We start from the raw sequence: 24,863 nt of genomic DNA on the forward strand, positions 1-24,863 counted from the left end.
GTGGCTAGGATAGACATCGGCCTCACAGCAGCCCAAAACCAAATAAGTTGGAATACGTGAGGCGTTGGTAGCAGTGGCGTAGTTCGAGGTCGTGCCGCTCGGGGCGGGGCGGTGCTGTGCTGCAATTTGCCGCCCCCCAACATATCTGAATATGTTATTCATCCATCCATCCATCCATTATCCAACCCGCTATATCCTAACTACAGGGCCACGGGGGTCAGTCATTGCAAAGCGCAAGGCAGGAAACAAACCCCGGGCAGGGCGCCATCCCACCGCAATCTGAATATGTTAACCTATTTAAATAGGAAATTAAAATGACGTATAGAGAAAAATTAAGATACATTTTGCATAGATGCATTCATATATAGAGAAACAACAATAATTTTTCACATATAATTATTTATAAGCGTCAACTAGACAAGAATATAGTATAGACGCACTGATAAGCCGTGTTCTAATTATTATTTTAACATTATTACGCTGCGAAAACCAGAACCAGTGTAGAGTACAAGTGATAGGTGAGGATGAGCAAGAACGCATTCGGATTGATAACGAAACGAAAGTATAAATTGTAAATGAGTTGTTTATCTTCCTAGAAATTATTATCGGTGTAATGTTTATTTTTGTTATTGCCTCTGTAAGAGCCAATTTTAGAAAGTTAAAGTTTTGAGTTAAACTCATATTAATGTTTGCTTAATTTGAATAGAATATAATTTCTTCCATAGTCATAGACAATGGTATAGTCTTTTCCCCCTATAAGTTAGTAAGAGATAGAATCTTCCTGCTATAACTTAGAAACAGTGTGGTAATAAGCTCAGTTGTGTTTAAAACAGGGACTTGAAAGACCCATTTTCAAGTTAGAAATGGGATAAGCATACAGTTTTCTGACCGCTTTGAAATGGTTCAGAAACGTTTTGAAATGGTATTATAAGTGACTAGTAACGATTTAAGATGTAACAAGATAAGCTTAGAACTGAATTTTTCTTATTATAAATTTTTCCTTTTTTTTTTTTTTGCTATTTTAATTTTCTTTTTTGTGTGAACTGTTTTACTTTGAAACTTAACTAAACACTTAAAAAACGAAGATATTTTGTCTGTGGAATCATTTCTGCGCGTCAGGCCTTTGTTGAATCCCATTTTTTGGAAACTTTGGGAAAACGCAGCTACAGCCTCATATACTTCAACTGCTGTGTCTGATGTTGTCACAGAAGGACAGTCTGAAAATTATTTTTGAAGCATTTGTGGATACAAATCAGAGAATTTTACTTTTTTTTTCCATTCATGAGTGATATTTTTCCGAACCCTGCTGCTTACACACGACTTGTACTGAGCATTTGGGCAAATAATGCCGCCCCTCCTAGCTTACGAAAGAAAAATGATACACAAAAACATTTTTTTTTCTAAATTACACAATACATTCAACTCAATCCAGTTCAAATGAACTGAGGTAAACAGTACAGTATTTAAAGGTTTCCAGTATCTAACTCTACTAACCCATCCATCCATTTTCCAACCCGCTGAATCCGAGCACAGGGTCACGGGGGTCTGCTGGAGCCAATCCCAGCCAACACAGGGCACAAGGCAGGGAACCAATCCCGGGCAGGGTGCCAACCCACCGCAGGACACACACAAACACACCAAGCACACACTAGGGCCAATTTAGAATCGCCAATCCACCTAACCTGCATGTCTTTGGACTGTGGGAGGAAACCGGAGTGCCCGGAGGAAACCCACGCAGACACTTGGAGAACATGCAAACTCCACGCAGGGTGGACCCGGGAAGCGAACCCGGGTCTCCTAACTGCGAGGCAGCAGCGCTACCACTGCGCCACCGTGCCGCCCACTCTACTAACCCTAACCAGGGAAAAATACGTTTAGAAAACGAACTGTAATAAATGTAAACATTCCTCCTGATTAGTGTGTATTTTTATGTCACGTTTCAGAAATAATAAGATCAGTCCGTTAGGAAAATGGGGCCAAACCCGAGCGGTATACGAAATGCGAACACCTTATTGTTTAAGGATTGTAATAGTAATACAGCGCGCTGGATTCTACTCTCCCATATAAAATGCATAGAAGACAGTCTTTTTGGCAGTTCTAACGAGTCGGGTAGAGCTGCAGCTGCTGAAGTGTGACATACTGTAACTTCAGGTACAACTCCTGTCACCACAGCTCGGGATTACAGGAACCTGACAGACCCAGCAGCAGTTCAGAGCTCTGCACCGTGAAGCTCCTCGTGAATTGGACCGAGCAGTCAGCAAAATCTCATTTTAAGTCAATGCGTCTCAGAAGATGCTGCAGGAGCATCGCGTTTACCAACAAAAAAGGTATCAAGTGTTGAGGGGGAGGATTAAAAAAAAATTAGCAATACTTTATTTTACCCAAAATGTATTTGATTGATCTTTGGGCGATTCATCTGACTGTTATTACATTAATTACAATTAGTCCTGACGGGATTGATTCATTTGCGTGGACCTTTACAGGTAATTGCATTAGCTTCATTTAATGAATTTTTTAATTGAAGTGAAGCCTGCTGTAGCAAATTCAAAACATAAAGAGCAGACGTTACATGAGAAGGTTGAGATCAATGTGTCGAGTTACCAAAAAAAAAAAAAAAGGGCAGAATACAAAATGAGACACTCAGAGGTACAACTAAAGTAGGAGAGATATCTAAGAAAGCACAGGAAAGTAGGTATGGACATGCGATGAGGAGAGACAGTGAATATGTGGGCAAAGAGCAGGCCCGGTCTTAGGTATTATGGGGCCCTAGGCGAAAGGGGGGTCCAGGGGCCCCCTAAGGGGGGGCAGAGCCCCCTGGAAGCTCTGTGAAATGCGTGAAAATTAGACCAAGGAGTCGATCCAGGACCCCTGGGGCCCTAGGTGGTCGCCTACTTCGCCTATGCCTAAGGCCGGGCCTGATTGGGACAAATAATGCTGTAGTATATTTAAGTATATATGACAATTGCTCACTCGGACAATTTGTTTTGGGGGCCCCCAAGAAGGCGGGGGCCCTAAGCTATAGCTTGTGTAGCTTATACGTAAATCCTGCACTGGCAAAGAGTCCTGGGAATGGAAGTACAGGGGAAGAGAAAGCGATGGAGGCCAAAGTCGAGGTGGTGAATGGATAAAGTACAACAAGATGTGAAGGAAAATTGGCGAGGAAGTGTCTGGAAAAGGTTCATCAAGCACATCGACCCCAGAAAAAATGTGTGAAAAGAAGAAGAAGGTGATAATGATTAAGATTAAGGGACCTCATGGAACGCTGATTTGCAAAGAACCGTCTATTCGGGATGCAAGGCAGGGTGCCTGTACTGTGCATCACCATTCAATTGGAGAAAGAATTATTGCAATACTTATGTTCTTCGAGGTACATCAGCCAATAAAAATATTTACTAAACATAAATCTCAACCACATCAACATCCTTTTCTGGACTGCAGGAGTAATCCAAGACCGTGATATCAACTCCGACAGTGTCGACAGCGAGGTTAGAAAGTTAGCCAGACGTACGCCAGTCAGTCGCACAGCACACTTCTGTACAGGCATACGGCAGGTTTAGAGGGTCACTGTTCATACCTGCGTGTGCTAATCGACATGCAACACGTCACCACTGCCCAGCGCCACGAGTAAGAAGACCCTGACACCGTATACCGGCCCAGTTTAGAGACTGTGGAAAGAACGTGAAAACCCAACGTTCACAGCTACTCTAATCCACCATCGACGGAGCTCACGGAGTGGCAGCACCAACTACCGCGCAAAAAAAGATTCAAAAAGGCATCGGATTCTAACACAGACTCGGCTGTTTATGTTTGAAAATCAGCGCTGCAGTGAAAAGATCTGCGTCGCCCTCTTGGTTCACCGAAATTGGGGGTGTGAAAATGGGCGAATTAATAAAATAATCACAGCCTGAATAAACCAACTGCCGATGGCATTCATAAAACGTTTGCCTTTATAGTATGCGATTTCTTGTTGGCCTGAGTGGCTATCTATCTATCTATCTATCTATCTATCTATCTATCTATCTATCTATCTATCTATCTATCTATCTATCTATCATCCGCAACGATCTAATCATCACGCTTTACAAGATTGAAAAGCAAAATGTACTTGATTATTATTTTGTTTTTATGTTTCAAATACGTAGGAATAGATAAGGCCCAAAAACAAACGTGAAGTGTTTAAATGCACTTGTACGTAACTTTCGATTTACAGGAACATAGCGTCTTGAGATGTTAGTTTGCCATCAGACTTTAGCGCTGTGATTTCTTCAAGGGGTGAGGATTCCAACTTAATTTCAGAAATTCACAAATCAATAACTATGTCAAAAAAGCAGTTCGTTGAAGTAAAATGTAAGGTTTACAGCAATTGATTAAAATGGATCAAATGAAGAGAGCGCTAATGAAATCAATCGTTATTTTACGTAGCGCTAATAACTTGCAACACCAAAGAGTGATTTACAGGACTGTAAGATTACGACACCATACCTGATACATAAGCGAAGCAGAACAATGAAAATACAAAAATGGAGCACCGACATAACAGAGGAAACTGTGAATAACGGATATAAAAAAAATAAAAAGCCAATGACCAGATCAATGAAGTTTGCCTATGTTTAAAATAATAATAATAATAACACCGAATGTCTCCAAAGCAACCTCGCAGGCCCCGGGTGAGCTCACCATGTCTTGAGCTTCATTTAGTAGCAGACGGACGCGGGGTAACTGAACTTCGATCGGTTTCAAAGCTACATGTGATAACGCCTAGAGTGAAAGGCACTATACAAAACGAAAGCCTTTCGATATACTGAAAATGTGAAAGTCAGATTAGAGACATACAAAGGAATGTCGACTAGAAATTGCATTTTTCGCAGAAACTAGCAGGTGCTTTGGTTCGGAGGCCTAACGTTTCACACTGTTGATTCTCCCTCACTTTTTATTTTACAAAGCAATTCTATGCAAACGCCTAGACTCAAACGAAATCATATTTTCATACTGATTATCAAGATAATAAAAAGTATTTTCTTTCCACAGTGAAGCTCTTTTCCAAGCGCAGATTTAGTTCTTTACCTTTTCTGTTGACACATGTCCAGGGCCAGGAGTGTCCCTCTGATCGGAGTCTTCACTCGGGTCACCGGCACATTTTGAGAGATCCCAGAGCTTTGCAGTCCAAGACTAAGCTCTTGAATAGGGACGAGTAAAGGAAAGAGTTTGTGCTGAAGATAATTATGTTAAAAGTCGGGAAAGACTTTAAAGTTGTGCTCTGTTGTAAACTCCTAAGCTCTTCAGTTGCTTAAGTACCACAGCATCTACACCCCCACCTCCAAAAATACCCTCCGTGCTTGGTTAAATTTGGCTGTTAAAACGAGACTGGGATTTCAGTGACTGGCCTCGTAACGATTTGATTGACAGTACAGACTTCCAATAGCGGCCTCTGCGCAGTTTGGGACCACTTAGCTTTCTAAATATACTCGGCTACTAGGACAGGAGGCACAGATCAAGCGCTATCACAGATAGACTGAGTTGGAATTCCACGGATCGGGAGCCATTTGTCAGCAGGCGAAGCGCCTTCACTAGGGGGCTTGAAAGTGAAAGACGAAACTGTGACTTGCAGCAGAAGAGGAGGGAGAGCCACATACTGAGGAGGCTTCACAGTTGAAAAACTGGAGATGGACAAGTCGGGGTCCGACATGAGAAGAAAGAGAGAGGGAACGAGAAAGAAATGGAAATTAAAAAAAAAATATTTACAAAATAAAAACCTGAGAGTTACGGATCAAATCGTTCATGTCCTGTCAAAGTTAGTGTTGGCGCTTTGTTTCTTGGATTTAAAACAGAAAGATCTTCAATTTTATAGTAATTTATGGAAAAATATATGTATTGATGTAAGCAGTCTATCTATCTATCTATCTATCTATCTATCTATCTATCTATCTATCTATCTATCTATCTATCTATCTATCTATCTATCTATCTATCTATCTATCCTTATATAATGCCTCTATCTATCTATCTATTATTTCTAGCAGATGAAGGTTTCTTCTCTCTGGCATGTGCAAATCTGTTTTGGTAATGCTTTACTGGATTAGGTCTTTTTTGTCACTAATTACCACATCATATCTACAGTATTGTTTTCATCCATCCATCCATTTTCCAACCCGCTGAATCCGAACACAGGGTCACGGGGGTCTGCTGGAGCCAATCCCAGCCAACACAGGGCACAAGGCAGGAACCAATCCTGGGCAGGGTGCCAACCCACCGCAGGACACACACAAACACACCAAGCACACACTAGGGCCAATTTAGAATCGCCAATCCACCTAACCTGCATGTCTTTGGACTGTGGGAGGAAACCAGAGCGCCCGGAGGAAACCCACGCAGACACGGGGAGAACATGCAAACTCCACGCAGGGAGGACCCGGAAAGCGAACCCAGGTCTCCAGGTCTCCCAACTGCGAGGTAGCAGCGCTACCACTGCGCCACCCCAGTATTGTTTTGGTTCTAATAAATCATTTCTTAGGTAGCAACACACAAGTAAGTTCACAATATGTGCACAATCCTTATGAAGACCCAGTCCCAGAGGGCTACCTTTTTGAGGCAATTAGTTACGGTTTGCCTCATGATATTTTACTCAGTACGTCCATAATAAGCAGTCACCCTTTCTAATTTCATCTTTCCATCTACTTACTCAGTTCCGGTTTCAAGGAGTTTACCTGCAGATCTTATGCTAGTCACCAACCGGCACTGGACAGATGCTGATACATTGCAGGGGGCACTTGCAGTTGGTATCATTTGTGACTACCGGGGCGTGCACAGCCACCCTAACCCAACACAGACGGGCAGAGCCACGAGTTGCCACACAACACGTTTTATTTGTAGTGTGGGGCCCTTCTACTCCGCTCCGTACAGCAATAAGCACAGTCACAGTGACAAGAAATGGTCCTTTCCCGTCTTCTTCACTCCTTTGTTTGCCAGCTCCACTCCTCTCCCATTAAGCTTCGTCCAGCTCCTCCCGACTCTGGCTCCCTGAATGGAGTGAGGCACCCAAATGTGCTCCCAAACCTTCTTCCAGTTGATGTGGCCAGCAGGGATGAGCTTCTAAGCTCCAAACCCGTAGCCCCATTGTGAACTGGGGGGAGGTATTGCCCTGAATCTGTCCTCTCACCCAGTCCTTCCATCACAGGGGCATCCTGGGTGGGTAAGGGCCCTGGCCGTCCGCAACACAGTTTAGAGTTTGAAATTGAGTGTCTTCTTGACATTTGAGAGGAAACCCCACAGAGACTCTGGCAGAGGGCTTGAACCTGGGACAGTGGAGCGCTGAGACACCAGCACATGGAGTTGCCCCAATCTCTCTACTTCTCTGTGCTCATTTTTTCCATTACTGGTCATGGAAGAAGAAGACCTACAAACTGTACAGTCAAAAAATATCCAAGCAGAGTTTTTGAAACAGTTGTAGTGTGTAATTATGAGTGGCACTAAAGCAGTAGATGTGTAGGGATGCCTTCAATAGGACGGGGGGTAGATAGATAGATAGATACTTTATTAATCCCGATGGGAAATTCACAAGGGGGGATGCTGAAGATTCACTCCCTAAGGATAGACCCTATTGAGAAGGTTATCAGGTAAAGTCTGGAACCTCCATGCCACTTGTCAAATAGCTTAGATTTGTTAAATTGGTGCAATCTTGCTTTTTCTAAAAACAATTCTAACCTGTACCTCAGGAGAACAGAAACTCCAGAGATGGAAAATTGCAAAATTGGATGGAGGCCTTAAAGGTACGTTAAGCGAACTGATTATCCTTTTAGTGCGGCAGAATCAGACCTCACTTGACTTTCTCCGTTTCATGCAAGAAATGTAAGCCCAAGGACGACCTGAGAAGGACTTTTTTTAACCTAATTATTCAGTTCTTGCTTAAAAGTGTCTTCAACATTGACATTACGAAAGGCTGTGTACTGTTGTTTACTACAAATGGCTATCTTAAAATAATATTATTGGAAGTACAATACATGTATTGTCACTCTTACATTAACCCAAAACAGTACTGATAGTGGTCTAAAGATAGCTCCCCAATTGTGGGTCCTGTGCACCCATACAGGTTCTCCAAACGTTTACGCAGTGGCCAGTTTCAAAAGCCTGGCCAAGTCTGCCTTTGCTCATCCACCTATTTACAGAATCCATGACTAATTCTGGAGTCTCAAGGAAATGACGTCATTGTCCATACAAAGCAAGCCTGAGCGGGGTGCCAGTTCTTGTATCACACGCAAAGTTAACACTCAGCCTTACAACCACTCTTTGGGGGTTGATGTGTGGAGATCCCTCACAGAGACTGCTGCCAGTCCAGGATTCAGGATTGAAATGGCCTCACCTGGAAGTGGTAGGTACAAGTGCTAAGCACACAATTCGCTAATTCTCTGGGCCTTTATGCAATCCCGATACTGTATATCATCTGAATGTCCTTGTATTTGGAGCTCTCATTTGGGTCAACATGCAGGTTCAGGTTTTTGAAGGGAGTTTTGGGTGGTTGGCAGTGTGGAGCTATGCTGGTCTTATGGTGGCTGTATCTGGGATCGGCATCTGCAGGTCGATTTTACAACATTCAAACTGCGCTTTACAGTGGCGGAAATAAGTATTTCATCCCCTGCTGCATTTGTAAGTTTGCCCACTGACAAAGAAATGAAGAGTCTCTAATTTTTATGGTAGTTTCATTTTAATGGAGAGAGATAGAATCTCAACCAAAAATCCAGAAATAAGTATTTGATTCCCTACAACCCAACCAGAATTCTGGCTCCCACAGATTGGCTGTGTGCCCGTGTGGCACACAGATTACAATCAATTAATTGATCGATCAAGCACTTACAGATACTCCCGATCTCAACTCGTTATGTGTATAAAGCACACCTGTCCACAGAATCAATTTCTTCCATTCCAACCTCTCCACCACCATGGACAAGACCAAAGAGCTGTCAAAGGATGTCAGGGACAAGATTGTAGACCTGCACAAGGCTGGAATGGGCTCCAAGACCACCAGCAAGAAGCTTGATGAGAAGGTGACAACTGTTGGTGCAATCTTTCAGAAACGAAAGAATTACAAAATGACAATCAGTCACCCTCGGTCTGGAGTTCCATGCAAGATCTTGCCTCATAGGGTGAGGATGATCATGAGAAAGGTGAGGGATCAGCCCAAAACTACACGGGAGGAGCTTGTTAATGATCTGAAGGCAGTTGAGACCACAGTCGCCAAGAACACCATTGGTAACACACTACGGCGTAATGGATTGACATCCTGCAGCGCCCGCAAGGTCTCCTTGATCAAGAAGGCACATGTACAGGCCCGGATATTCACTAGCAAACTTAAGACGGGTCTGTATGTGTGCCTTCTTGAGCCTCTTCATTTCTTTGTAAGTGAGCAAACGCACAAATTCAGCAGGGAATCAAATAATTATTCCCCCCACTGTATATGTTATTTTTTAAATGAGTAACTATCATACAAGGAGAGGGACAGAATCATGCAATTACAAGCCTGCCGCCATTTTGTTCAAGTTGTATTTTGTTTTAGTGTGACAACCAGTTTGTGTTGTCTTTAGTTTAATAAACGCCAGAGTAAAACTAAAATCAAAATTAGAAAAACTAGCTCTATGTATTGATATATTTTTAAAAGTCGATCTAAACTGATACATGATCCAAGATGACCTAATGTAATCCTGGTTTCTCCATAAAGCATCTTGTAGTGTTGGCTACTGCTGCCATCATAAAGCTCCACTGACTTCTCTGTCATATTAACCACTATATACACATCCACATAAACATATATATACATATACAAATTTACATATCTACATATATATATATATATATATATATAGACATAGATATATACATACATACATTCACACATATATATATATATATATATATATACTGTATATTAGGGCTGCACGATTAATCTTTTTTTTCTCATGATAACGATATTTATAACCCACGATCAGTTAATAAATATCGTCGCGATTTTACAGTATAAATATCAAACTGTTTTTTATGGGCTGAGTTTACGGATTGGACTGCGTCACTATGACGTTACTGCGTCTAGATTGCAAGCGCTTTCTGAAGCACTAGAAGTCAATAGCAGCAATAACAGTCAGTCAGAATAAACATATGATGGCAGAGCAATGTGAGGAAGGTGCAGAAGTGCGATCGTTAGTTCCTAAAAAGGGGTCATACTCAGTTGTCTGGAACTATTTCGATTTCGAGGAATGTGATGTTGATCAGGTACGAGTCTTGTGCAAACTTTGCTCCTGTTCCGTCCAAACGTCCCAAGGTAACACAACAGACCTCATCAACCACCTTAAAAGCCACCACAAAGTACACTATCAAGAATTTCAACGACTGAAGGCACAAACAGCAACAACAAAAAATTACCAGCCATCCACAACACAGACAACAATATCAGGGACAATACCATATCTGCCTAGCTCGCAAAGACACTGGGAAATAACAGAGGCGATCACGTACCATATAGCCAAGGATATGTGTCCAATAACCACCGTAAGCAGTGAGGGGTTTAAAAAAATGATCGCAACACTTGATAAAAGATATAGCATTCCCTCACGCAACCATTTTTCCAATGTTGCGCTGCCCTCGCTGTATGCGAAATGCCGAAAAGAAATAGAAAGAGAAATTCTCAGGCTCAGCCTTGAATATTTTGCTGCCACGACCGACTTATGGTCAAGCAGAACTGCAGAACCGTATTTGAGCTTGACAGTTCATTTTATTGACAGCGAGTTTGAGATGAAAAGCAAGCTTTTGCAAACTTCGTTTTTCCCACAAGACCATACAGCGGAGTTTATTGCAGTCGGCCTCAAAGAAGCGATGTCCGCTTGGGGCTTGGTGGAAGAAAGACTTGTGTGCATCACAACGGACAACGCAGCTAATATGATTAGGGCAGCATCTGTGAATAACTGGCCGAGGCTACACTGGTTTGGTCACAGACTTCATTTACCAAAGGAATAATCGTCATTATTAATCGTGATAAAAATTTTGAGCAAAATAATCGTGATCATTTTTTCTGTTATCGTGCAGCCCTACTGTATATATACATATCTACTTATTGGCTCCTGTATTTAGGATATGGCAGGTTGGATAATGGATGGATGGACATCTGTATGCATAGCCCTATTTGCCCGTTTTTGTTTTTTTTCTTTCTTCAGTAATATTTCAGCAAACCCGGAGCTTGTCAGTTCAAATCCTGGTACTGACACCACTGTGTGACCCTGAGGAAGTCACTTCACCTGCCTGTGCTGCAAAAAACAAAAGTCATGTAACAAATTGTACCTCAGATGTTGCAAGTTGCTGGAATAAAGGCATAAGTCAAATAGATAAATACGTATTATACACATAGGAACTATTCATTTATTTTCAGTGAAGTCATCTGCAGCAAACCTTTATAAATGAGGGTTTCTCATTTTTAGTTTCTTCTTCATTGAGGTTTTCTCTTGGAGAGGTTTTTTCATTTCATTGAAAATGAAAGCAGCAGCTGCCAAAATATGTAGCTTTATTATTAATTTTTCAACATTGTGTAAAATAAATGTATAAAGTAACATAAAAGGTTTAAATACTGGTTATTCTTTTACACTAAAATATTACTAAAGAGATACAAAAAAAGTAAAATGGATATGTTCTTTTTCTTTAAGGAGATTAAATATTACTGAAGAAAGAAAAAAAAAATTAAACAGCCAAATGGGGCTATGCATACGAACTTAAAAGGTTTAAATAAAACAGAAATATATATTTTATTTTTACTTGCTTAACTTGTGGAGGGTGTATCCTGTAGCAAAGCCCTAACTGTTTTCGTGAAAGCCCGTTTCAGTCAATAAGTCTTATGTGTGTGTTTATGTATGTGTGTATATATATGTATATGTATATAAATGTTTATGTGTGTGTGTATATTATATATATAATATATATATATATATATATATATATATATATATATATATATATATATAAAAGACAGCAACACTTATAACAATGACAACACAATTACATTGACAATCATGTTACGTTATTTTTAAAATGTTTCCTTTTTTTTTCATAACCTCTTTAACACACTACTTCTCTGCTGCGAAGCGCGGGTATTTTGCTAGTATATATATACATACATACATATACACACATACATGCAGTTTCAATAACATAGAAATCAATATAAACATTAACATCATTATCATATGAGAATATGAAGTAATATATAAGAAGCACATTTCATATAAATATAAATTATTAAACAGTAAAATCTTCTTCTGTAATTTGCTACCGTGGCAATTTGTGTGTCTGTCCAGGATTTTAAATCACCTGTAGCTCGCAAACCGTTGCACCTATACACTTGAAATGTGGTACACATATAGTACGTCACGTCTACTATCCGCTTTATGGGTGATGATCGTTTTACTCTTTTTATGTTTATTTTATTTTATTGTAGAATCAACTCCTATCTGCGCACACCAGGGCGGCCGTGGGCGGATGCGTATGGTGTATTCACTCGATGTTATCGTGCATTGCGCTGTCACTGGTATTTTGATAAAAGAATTTGAACAACATATAAGAAGCGTATAAATTATTAAACAGTAAAACATTAACATTTAAGAAGTAAAGTTAGATTAAGTACTACTGCAGTGCCTTCGGGTATACCTCATTTTTTGTTTGCCCATTACATGCTTAAATGTATACATTTTTTGGTGTACCTACCCGAGAACACGCGACATATAACCGACCGTGGGAGAAGTATGGATTTTAAACACGCGTTGAGTTGATCTGCTGGTCTCCCTCGTGGAATAACTGGTAATGTTTGACTAAAATGTACAGCGAGTAAAACGACATTACCTCCTATTGTTTTTTTACGATCTCTGAGATGTTGCTTTTTTCGGTTCAAGGCTTCATAAGCTCTTTTATGTTGTATGGTGTACTTATCCCAAACCATCATCTTTGAATGTTGCAAGACTTTCGCCTTGTATGTAGATGGGGGTAATTACATTCATTGCATTCCTAGTCTGAATCACAATCTGATTGTATGGGTGGTTACCTGGCACTGTAGGGTTGCCACCCGTCCTTTAAAATACGGAATCGTGCCGCGTTTGAGAATAAAATTGCGCGTCCCATTTTGAATCAATACTGGACGGGATTTATCCCGTATTTTTTTTATCATTTTTTTTAAAGCAGCATCTCATGCAAATCATCCCACACGCATTTTATGAAGATGCCTCCTTTCCTACTTTTGATTGGGTAATACTTCATGTCATCGTTAGTTTGATTGGTCTTTTTAACTGTCCAGTGAGGAGGGCGTGTGTTTTAAGTAGAGTCTGCAAAGTGTTGGCACTGAGATGTGGCGTCAGCGCCAGAGTTGAAGCCCCTAATGTTGCGGTCAGCAAGTTGGCTAACATCCGCCATGTGCCGTCTTTCAGTTGCGAGAAGCAGATCATAGAATGGTTGAAACTGTTGCCCCTAACGTTGCGCCACGGCGTGTGGTTCGTTTATACCTCGTGTCTTCTCATTAAACTTTTATCTCGCGAATATGTTATTGCAATCCGGAGCGGGAGCGTTTCTATAAACTTAATTTAAACTTACGTTTTACACCGTGCTTTGTTTCCCTTATGAACACGCTTGAATGCTTCACTCGCTCCGTTCTCAATTGTTTAATTAATTTTTTGCTCTTCGCTGTTTCCGGCTCTTCCGTCATTTCCCCCTACTTAGTTCTTTTATCTCGCGAATATGTTATTGCAATCCTTAACGGGAGCGTTTCATTAAACTGATTGAAAATAGTTTTGCATTTACCTTTTTAGTAAAAGGCGAGCTTTTAAGCCTGAGAAATCACCCCGTAAATGCACACGTTTAATTGCACATGTGTTAATATGTATGCTTACACAGTATTAAAAGACAGTCAAAAATTAACGTCATTTATCTTCGTTCCCGCGTTTGACTCGTGCTGTAAATCTCTTCCTTGTTTTTAGTTCACGTGATTACGTAGGAGGCGTGATGACGCGATACGTGACTCCGCCTCCTCCATTACAGTGTATGGACAAAAAATATGTTCCAGTTATGACCATTACGCGTAGAATTTCGAAATGAAACCTGCCTAACTTTTGTAAGTAAGCTGTAAGGAATGAGCCTGCCAAATTTCAGCCTTCCACCTACACGGGAAGTTGGAGAATTAGTGATGAGTGAGTCAGTCAGTCAGTCAGTGAGGGCTTTGCCTTTTATTATTATAGATTCGTCACTTTGCTATGGAGTTCAATTGGTACTCGTTTCAGCTCAACACAACAGGGTAGCGACTCAGATATTTCTCGCTGTTATAAAAGAAAATCTTGAGACGAGACGAGACTATTGCCAAGAGACTCTTCTCTCAACCATTTCCAGTTAACGGCCCACACCGACGGTCCTCTCGCCTCTCATTCGTGTGAATGCTTTTGTCACACACAGTTCCTGTGCTCTTAACTCTAATAATTTTTTACGTTTTCTTCATTTAAAATTCCCAAAAAAAGAAGACTTATTATATCAAATCTTATTGAAAAATGTCATCCCGAGGTGTTATCAACAGAAGAAATGAGTACACGGGCAATCCTAGCACTGAGAAACAATAAAGTCAAAAGCATTAAAGTGAAAACTGTTGATCGGTTACACAGCAAATTGGTTAAATGTGTAGCAGTAGTCTATGCTGAAACAGTTGGAGGTGATGATGAGGAAGATGAAAACATCAAATTACAATATCCTGTAGAATATCTACAACTGTTAACACCGTTTAGTCTTCCACCAGCTGAATTACTGTTGAAAGAAGGATGTATCGTAATATTATTGCATAATTTATGTATGTGCGATGGGCACAACAAGAAAGGCAATGTAGTACATCTTCCGCGGATAACATTAGGCACCAAAGGAGATCTTGATATGCCATTCGTATTAAAACATTTATTGTTTCCTGATAGAATAACATTTGCTATGTCAATTAATAAATCACAGGAACAAACATTCGAAAAACTCGATTTATTTATTAGAGAGAAAGAAACGATACTCACTCACGGGCAGTTATATGTTGTTGTCACAATGTACAGTAAGTCCAAACACGAAATCAAAATTCAATGCGACATTGATGAAAAGTTAATTCCAAATATTGTGTTTACTGAAGTTTTACAGTAAAAGTGTAAGTTTAAAAAGTTTTAGCGTGTTAATTTCAAAGCCAAAAAGAACAAAAACGTTTAACGCAACGAATACCTCTAACACAACATGAAACATTATTTTCTTTCAATTTATTATGTTTTACTATTTTTTACTATGGTTAATTACTGGCTGTAATGTAAAATAGTTAGTTCTACTATGCATACTGTATGTAACAATTCCCATGAAAAGAACAATCTGTTTAAATTGTACATCTGCATCCCCATACGCGAGCGGCAGAGCTGGGGTTGGCGAGCAGCTAGTCCAGGAGTAGGCCATGTCTGTCCTGGTGAGCCGCAGTGGCTACAGGTTTTCATTCCAACCCAATTGCTTAATTAGAAACCAATCATTGCCAGTCTCAGACCTTATTTAATTTTATGGCTTGTTAGTCTGTGCAATGTAAGGCTCTTATATCGTAGATTTTTTTCCTTTCCAAGGATATCATCCAAATGATTTGAAGCCTAACAACAGATCACTTTCAGTCTGTGACATTTTTCTATTAAGTGTTTTATTAAATCAAACCGTGCATGATGAACACACACAGATGTAATTGGAAAAAAGCTAGCTGGAGAACTGCTGGCTGCTTTGTCTTTTACATCTTATTGCTAATAAGGAGCAATTAAAACACTGAATGCAGCAGTTTAAGATTGAAATAAGCAATTAAGGTTGGAGAACCTTAACAAGCGAGACCACTAAAATGAAGCATTAAAATGTCACTTAAGCAATATGTGCTTCATCAGCAATAATTGAGTTCTCGTTAAGGAACTGGGTTGGAACAAAAACCTGCACATACTGTGGCACTCCAGGACCGACGTTGCCCACCCCTGAGCTAGTCTCTTAAGAAATGGAGGCTGCATTTGCTATTGAGTTAATTTAATTTCAGACAAGTTTTCCCATTGCAATAAGGAGTGTTAGGGCTTTATATACACAAAGGTGTTTGCGTTCTCATTCATCTTTAAGGTCAATTATTAAACACCTTTATACATTTGAAAACTCTTATTTTTGTTATTTATGATTTATCATGAAGACACAATGAAAATGGCAATTTTTCCTTTGTGTTCTTTTCAGTTAACTTCACTTAAGTCTTGTTGAGAAATAAGGAGAGGTTATATATTTGTGGGATATCTCCATTATAAATGAGGCAGTGTGGTGTAGTGGTGAAGGTCTGGACCTGAAACCCTGAGGTGGTGGGTTCAAATCCCACTACTGACACTGTATGACCCTAAGCAAGTCACTTCACCTGCCTGTGCTACAACTGGAAAACCAAAAGAACTGAACCGACTGTAGCACAAATGTTCTAAGTAGCTTTGGATGAAGGTGTCAGCCAGCTAAGTACATTTCATGTCTCCCAGCTCTGACCCATTCAGAATACAATTTCACCAGTTGGGCAGGCTGCAGATGCCACTGTGAAAATTCATAACGTTCGTTTGTAACGTAGAATCGACATATACATTTGTGAGCTTCTACTAGAAAATAAAGAATAGCTCCGAGTATTCGATTTTTTTTTTTTTTTTGTAAAATTGTCCATCCTGTAAAAACAAAAGTCTGAGAACCCCAGAGACCTAACCAGCCAAGACTCACGGTGACACGAATGTGCAAACGCCGACGACGTATGTCACAAAGAAACACAAGAGCTTCAGTGCAGCGGCACTCCGGTTCAGCAACAGCACACACCGCGAGTCCACTAAACTGAACCTCCGGGCAACCTCTGAAACACGAGGCTCGACGCCAGTGGAGTTCGTCTCCAGACGAACACGTTGTTCGAGTGAGCACAGTGTTTTATACCGTGTATAATTCAAATTTGGAATGGAATTGGATTTAAATGTTATGCCTTGAGATTTTCCATTCGTAATGGAAACTGTTGCCAACAATGAGCCATACGTCAACGACGGTGGGAATATCCAAAATTATATGTATCTGTTCGCGTTTATCGGGAATTAACAATCCCGGCTGAACTTAATACAACACCCGAATGAGATGCAGTTTTTCTATTTCTTGCAAACGATGCTATAGTGAGTACGCTCCAGCGTCAGAACAGCAGATTCTATACTCGGTTAACGTGTTCTCTTCGGAGCTGGGTGGGATTTTCTCCCATTTTCTGTTAGCACAAATACAGTAGTTATTCTAAGATTACTCCTCTCATTAGCGCTCCTCTGGAGGACTGGCGCCCCGCCCATGATTGACTTCTTCCTTATGCCTAATAATACCGGGACAGGCCTCACGAAACAACGCGAGTGGGCGGTCCATGACTGACGTCATAGGTATTGTGGGCTGCCGTCACATCCTTCGCCCTCCCCCACGCAATCCTAAACTTTATTAAGCGGCTTTGACAATGTTGTTTGTGGGGTTAATTTCATATGCTGATATGTGTCTTAGTTTGCGAGAGTTGCAGCGGCAATACATTTTGATAACATCTGACATTTTCACAATTTGTTTTTGAAGTTTGTATTCACTCCAATCAATGAACGTTATTCTGACTAATGGCATCTCGTTTTATCAAAGCCGGAATTTATATCATTCTTAAGGTAAGTTTACACCGGACCGTGTGCGTGTGAGATTCCCTTTTCCTTGCGGAGCTCTGAGAAAAGAGCGAGCCGAATCAAACTTAATGAGGCTAAAATCTGGGCAACAAGGAGAAGCGTGATTAAAAAGACTGGAGAATAAAAATAAATATATGTTACACCAAGAGTCAAAGTATATTTACTGACGTAACAGGGGCATCATCTTCCCTCCCAATGCAGTCACTGCGGCACCCCAGGACAGTTGCGACCCCACTTTCAGCCTCCACGAAAAGAATTCACAAAAGAAAGAAATGGGGCCAGTGGGCCACTAGATGTTTGTGAATTGCTGCCGACCCCTAGTGGTCGTCATTTTAAAATTACACACATCCCGGCTTTCTAAGCCTCATTCAGGGCTCCTTATATGAGAACCCATAGAGCGATTCTCGCTGCCGCCCAGAATGATCAGCTTAACACACAGCTGTTTGTCACAAAAGCCACTCCTAGCCTTCAACAAAGGAGGACAGAATGTTTATTCAGGCACGGTTTCTAAATGATTGCCGCAAAGTACGACTCAAGCTCAAATGAATACATTGTGACGTTGAAAGGCAGGGAGGCAACATCGGCAGTGGTCTCCCCCAGATACTCAGGTAATGGGGATGGATATTTGAAATGTAAACCGCAAGACAATGATTCTATTTTTATATCATATACATTAAAGAACCATCAAATCAAATTAATAATTTATTGAACAATTAGTATAAAAGTAAAGTTGAATAAATCAGAGTCTGTAGCTGCCTGAATAAAAGGTAAAGTACCACTTCCGGTTAACGGAAATAGCTCAAAGGTTGATAGAAATCCGCGTTTTGTACCAAATACTCGAATGTAAAATTTGTTTGACTGAACTGAAAGCGTACTCAAGTTACCGCGTTTACACACACACACACACACAATTTCAAAAACAGCATTTTCGGACCCGGGGAGGTCTAAAACGTCGAGATTCATCAAAATCTCGAAATGGAATTTTTGGACGATTCCAACACATCCGTTACTGTATACGAGAAAGTTAAAAGGGTCTGCCTAATAGGTCTCGAAGAGCCAATATTGGGTTACTAGACACCGCACACACAGTTCATTTTTTAAATGCCGTGATAGCTACTCCATATTTTAGAAATACTGTATCCAGGGCCGGATTTTCCTATAGGCTAACTAGGCTTCAGCCTAGGGCCTCAAGATCAAGAGGGGCCTACATTCAAATTGTTAGCAAAATTAAAATTACACTATTCTAAAAACAGTGAACACTAAAACACTGAACCGAAAATAAGGAGAAATTCTACGCATATGACTAATAAACAAACATAAAAATGTATTGGTTAAGATCAACGCGTGTTACGTATTTTATTATCTCTCATGTAATTTACAAACTTAAAAATGGAAGGTGAAAGGGCCTCATAAGTGGAATAGCCTAGGGCCTCTTTTCATATAAATCCGGCCCTGACTGTATCTTGTCATTCAAACTATCGGATCACTCCTTGTATTAAAGGCTTATTCTCGTTGTGTTTTAGTCAGAATATTTTCCCATCTTGGGGCCAGATCACCCGTTTGGGCTTATAAAAATGATCACAACACAAACCTGTCAATATATTGTAGAGGTGTGCCCAGTCCCCCATCCACCCCATCCCACTTTCAAGCTTTTATGTGCTTTGGATGGGATGAGCTTAGGCAATATGAACGGTGATAGTCCTAAATGTTTGACATACAGGACGCACTGCAGATGCGCTCCTCTTGTAGTCTAGAAGCTTTGAAGCATCTCTTCCAATAATGCATACATCTCTGAAATAATGAGTTTATGTAGTCACTAATCTATTTATGCAGTTTTTTCAACACCACTTACCCAGTTCAGGCTTTTGAGTGGCTGCAGTCCCTCACAGGAATAAAGCCAGCATGCAATTAAAACAGAAGCCACCCTAAAGGAGATGCCAGATCATCACAAGGCAAAATAAAAGAGCAACCTCAAACCTGCTCAATCCATTTCAGGGTTGTGAGGGCCGAGACCTCGTCTGCCATCACTTGGTACAAGGCAGCAAACCGCCCTGGACACGACGACAGTCCATCGCAGGGTCCACTCATACGCACTGCCACACTCGCTTTAACACAAGTTCTTACTTTTGTCACATTTGTTTATTTAATTCTCCAGCTGCCTAAGTGGAAAAAAAAATGTAACAGAGTATAACCAGACAAATACACAATGGATTTAATAAAGCTGGTGTTGAGCTGCTGTTGGGAGGAAAAGCAAAAAACAAAACAACTGCTAGTGGAGTGTGGAGATTTCCACCATCTCCGCCTTTTTAAAGTCCTTCCTGTTCGTGATCTGCTGTTTGATATAGGGGTCTCACTACGGCAAGCCAGAATAAAAAGTATATTGGCATCTCTAAATTTTAAGAGGTCAAGAAATACATTTTAAGACATCTTAAAATGTATTACTGACATCTGAAAGAATATCTTTTTCAATATATCTCAAGTATATTTCAAGATATCTTGAAATGATAAACCGTTTGTTCTGAGATATCCTGTATGCACTTCATTTAAGATTGACTGTCGTTCCTGTACATGGTGAGATCATTCAAATGCATTGTGAGGTATCTTAACATAAATTTGTGAACATTTTTAGATATCTGAAATTCAAGTCCAGATATTTCAAAACGACTTCCTGTAAAATTTCCAGTGTTTTCAATGGCAATCATAAGATGTATGGAAACGCACGTGAGAAATCTTGAAATGAGCCTAGGAGTAATTTTAAGATATCTTTGGATGTATTGTGGATTTTTCAAAGAAACAGGAAGCTTTTTAAAAACATGGAGAAATGTATTGGAGGTATATTTCAGATCACTTAACATGGTCCAGATCTATGAAAACAACAAAGAGGCCTTAAGTATATATTTAAGATATGTTCATAGTGAAGGATGTTTATGATATCCAACATACATTTGTAAACATCTCAAATTAATTTTGTGTCTTGATACAGATCACTGTCTTGTTTCAGATATCTTAAAGGGTATTTCAAGACATCTCAAATAGATTTTAAGATTTCTTTAAAAATATATTCACTTATTTTAAGACGTCCGAATTTAAATTTATGATAATCTACGATGCAATTCCAGATCATCTCAAATACATTTCCAGTTTTCTCAGAATAGCTTCCTGGCAAGTTCAGCTATTTAAAATGTTTTTCAAAATATTTTAAAATAACTTGTTGCTCATTTTGAGACGTGTCAGGCGCAAGTCAAGATACCTTAAAAAAAAAAAAAAGAGAGGAAGTCCAATTAAATTACAGGGGTGTCCGACTCCGGTCCCAGTGGGCCGCAGTGGCTGCAGGTTTTCATTCTGACCCTTTTCCTAATCAGTGACCAGTTTTCACTGCTAATTAACTCCTTTTCCCTTCCTTTTAATAGCCCTGTTTTTAAGGATTCCGTCCTCTGAATTGATTCGTTTCTTCATTAAACAGCAGACAAACAGAAATGAGACGTGAAACGAGCCAACAGATGACCAGCTAAACTGGACCATCAAACTCCAACCAGTTTCTTAATGAGAAGCCAATTCCTGCTGTTAATTAAAGCCGTTATTGAATATCATGACTTGTTGCTGCTCTCGTTCTGCCACAGCAGACTGTCCATTTTCTGTTTTTGCTAAGATGTTTTGGTGACCTGAGCAGACCAAGATGACCGACACCTCCACCTTTCTTTACTTTCAGGTTAGCTGTTCATGTGGTGGCTTGTTTTGTGTCTCATTAAGGGAAAAGAAACAACTAAGGGGTCGGAGTCACGTCAATTAAAACTAAGGCAAAATGAGTTAATCAGCAGCAAACAATGGCTCACTAATGAAGAAGATGGTTAGAATAAAACCTGCAGGCACTGTGGCCCACCAGGACCGGCACTGGACACCCCTGCATTAAAAGGGCCATTTTACAAGAAGTGATTTTAAGGTATCTGAAAATATCTTCAAATGCATGCAGTGTTCATGTGAGATAACTGAAAATGTACTAAACATATCCTGAAGTGCATTTGAGATCTCTTAAAATGTAAAAGGGGCATATTTTTGAGATTCCTGGAAATGATCTTTTAAAAGGGTGAACTTTGCTTTAAGATCTCTGTAAATTCTTTTGAAGTTATCACAAAATGTTAATTTGGCTCGGGTCTCCCTGTTGTGCTCATAGATGGTTAGGGAGTCTTTCTTTACTCATTTAACTGGCCACCAGCAAGTGTGGCTTATTGCCCTGGTAGACACATGAACGGCTAGAACATACAGGAGCTTGGTAGTGAAACAGTACACTGAAAGCTTTATAGTGACTGTTCTGGCACTCATTTCACTATAACTACAAACAAAAGTCCTGTAGGCAGTCAGGGTGTCTTGGCTGTTGTGCAGCTGGTTGAAAATAAATAAATATTCATATGTGCCATTTTAAAAGATCATGTAGGAGAGACCAATTAAGTAGGAAAAAAAAAAGAAAATTAAACCAATTTGGCTGAGCACAGCTTCCAAAGGATCACTACAGTTAATTTAGGTGGAAAGCAAAAAAAAAACAAAAACACACACACAACAAAACAAAAGGCCGCCCCACCTCCAGAGTCCTCAAGGAGTCCAACACCCGTGGCTGAAGTGCGAGTCAGAGCTGAGCAGAGCCGATTACGGAGTGCCCAGCTGGATGTGGACCTTGAACCTTTCTTGGCTCAGAATGGGGCACACAAGTTCAGGGTTTTCTGATACAGAAGTAAACAGTGTAGCAAGAGGATGGTGAGGCACAAGAACTCAGCTTGGCTCCTTCTTTCCTATGGATCTGAAATATGCCAAAGATAAGCCACTTCCAGCTTAAAACATTGGTAGTGCGTCTCCTTCTTGCAGTCCACCGAGCCTCTTCCAGAACACACAGAATAGTTCAACACTGGCAGACCAGCGTCGCTTTTGATTCTGTTCACAGTTTAGAAATATGAAGTTGTCTCTTGAACGCAGCTGGTATAGCAAACTTTCCAGCAACCACTATTTTCATTGGAACTGATATTGCACACTAGTCCCTGGTGGCGATGCATTCGATTTTGAACTTGAAATCGAGGCTGTCCAGCTGATATTTTAATGTCACGTCAGCCGGCGTAGTTAAGAAAAAACATTAAAGGGGCTAAACTGGCAATGACAAGTGGACTTGTAAATCACTCTTTAAGCTGTATCAAGTGGTGCTACTTAAGGTTTCTGGTCGCACAGGATGTGGAGCGTGTACCCGCTTTAAGAAAAATTAAAAAAAAAACAAAAAACAGTAATCAAGCTTGATTAAATGGGTGAGAGTAGGGGCAAGGTGTTAACCACAAACCGCAGGTGGTACGTAGACTAAGATGGAGAGCATCTTTCCCACTTATCGGACCCGGGGTTCCTCCTCATCTTGCTCAGAGCAGCGTGGTCCGAGAGGAGCTGGTCACCCTGGCCTTCTTTGTATCCAGAGAACTTCTGACCATAGAAAGGGCCGGACTCCGCATCCCTCACACTTCTCGCACAAGCCTTGGAAATCAAGTAGACAATCTCTGCAATATTGAGGAGGATGCAGACACCGGACACTACCAGCATGAAGATTGTGAAAATGGTTTTTTCAGTGGGTCGCGACACAAAGCAGTCGACAGTGTTGGGGCAAGGGTAAGAATCGCACTTGACCAGTCGAAACATCTTGTAGCCCGGGTAGATCATGTAGAAGATATACATGAAAGCAGCTTCAAAGAGCACACGGAAAATGACACTGATCATGTAGGTCCACCACAAGGCTCCAGTAATTTTCATTTTTTTGTTCTTGATTTGCTCCAGGTCTTTGCTGCTGGAGCGCCCTGAAAGTCGGAGAATCTTCTTATCCATGTGTCGCCGGTGAGCTACGTGCATAGCAACAAGAAGCGCTGGGGTGGAAACCAGGATAAGTTGCAGGGACCACAGACGCACATGAGAGATGGGAAAAAACTGGTCATAACAGACACTGTTACAGCCAGGCTGCTGGGTGTTGCAGGTAAAGCTTGACTTCTCATCGCCCCACACAGTCTCTGCTGCCACAACCAAGATCATGATCCGGAAGATGAAGAGGACAGAAAGCCAGATACGGCCGATCCCAGTGGAGTGCCTGTTGACGCCGCCAAGAACGGCATAAAAAGACGCCCAGTTCATTTTGGGTTCCAGGTCTGTTGGGAAGAAAACAAAGAAAGAAAACCAATTACTTTATCATTCCTACATCCAAACTGTGGTGTGGCTCACACTCCAAAAACGGACACCTTTAATTCTTAAAAGATGACATTTTTGTTTTCCCAAAGCAAAGTTGCTGCAGCTTTCTCATTAGTCTCTCGTTTTGACTGCCTGTTTAGGAGAGATATGGTCTTCAAGGACCCTACGCCTAATATATTTGTGCACTCTAAGTTACAGTTCCAACTGGCCCTGGGCCTAAATCAATCCTGAACGGTGCAACAAGGAGCAAAAATTGGCCACAGATGGCTGCCTTGACAGATCACCTCCTAACCAGAAAGAGCGATACGTAACAAAAATAGTGGTGCCCTCCACATGCCTTGACCTTTGTGGAACTCGTAAACATTAGACTTATCCCACACCGTCTTCTCCTTCTTTTATTGATTTGCTTGGTTATTCTTGGTAACTCCCTAAGCCACAGAAATGCGTCCCCAAATGCCTTTGCAAGGGTCACTGGAAAATGGTGTTGTCACCTGTTGTGGCTCAGTGTGACATACTGCTCTTAAGTGAAGCAGTGGCACCCACCTCACTCCTCAAGGAAAGTAGAACTCAAAAAGTGTGTGCTGACTGCAAAATGCTTATGTCAGTGGGATGTGTTTTAGAACAATCATGAGGGAGCATGCAAAGAGTCGAAATCCAGTAATATCGAAAGAGAAGTAATACTGACAAGTAAGGGACAAAGCGAGCAATCCCACTGAAAGCTAAATTTAATAAGTACCCAAGTCCCAAGCAGTGAAATGACGTCATCTATCTCTCTCTCTCTCTCTCTATATATATTATATATATATATATATATATATATATATATATATATATATATATATATATATATATAATCCAATGTCTGTCTGTCTGCTTTTTACGAGAGAACTACTTACAACTTCTTTCATTGCGCTAAGTATCATAGTTCAC

At 40.6% G+C, this 24,863-nt stretch overlaps 2 protein-coding genes across 3 annotated transcripts in view; both read right to left on the reverse strand.

The window, feature by feature from the left end:
* Positions 1–5,333, reverse strand: part of gja2 (gap junction protein, alpha 2) — a 33,882-nt gene extending 28,549 nt beyond the window's left edge. Inside the window, exon 1 of the mRNA XM_028817004.2 lies at positions 5,065–5,333. The gene's annotated coding sequence lies outside the window, so the exon portion shown is untranslated. The remainder of the gene's footprint in view (positions 1–5,064) is intronic.
* LOC114662108 (gap junction beta-1 protein-like) overlaps positions 1–24,863 on the reverse strand; it is a 396,450-nt gene that overhangs the window by 363,592 nt on the left and 7,995 nt on the right. For both annotated transcript variants that reach the window (XM_051934397.1, XM_028815444.2), the window contains exon 2: positions 22,058–23,893. In XM_051934397.1, the coding sequence (XP_051790357.1) occupies positions 23,067–23,879 (813 nt within the window). In that variant the 5' untranslated portion in view covers positions 23,880–23,893 and the 3' untranslated portion in view covers positions 22,058–23,066. The remainder of the gene's footprint in view (positions 1–22,057; positions 23,894–24,863) is intronic.

The sequence above is a fragment of the Erpetoichthys calabaricus genome, chromosome 12 (assembly GCF_900747795.2).
Source record: "Erpetoichthys calabaricus chromosome 12, fErpCal1.3, whole genome shotgun sequence".
Lineage (NCBI taxonomy): Eukaryota > Metazoa > Chordata > Cladistia > Polypteriformes > Polypteridae > Erpetoichthys > Erpetoichthys calabaricus.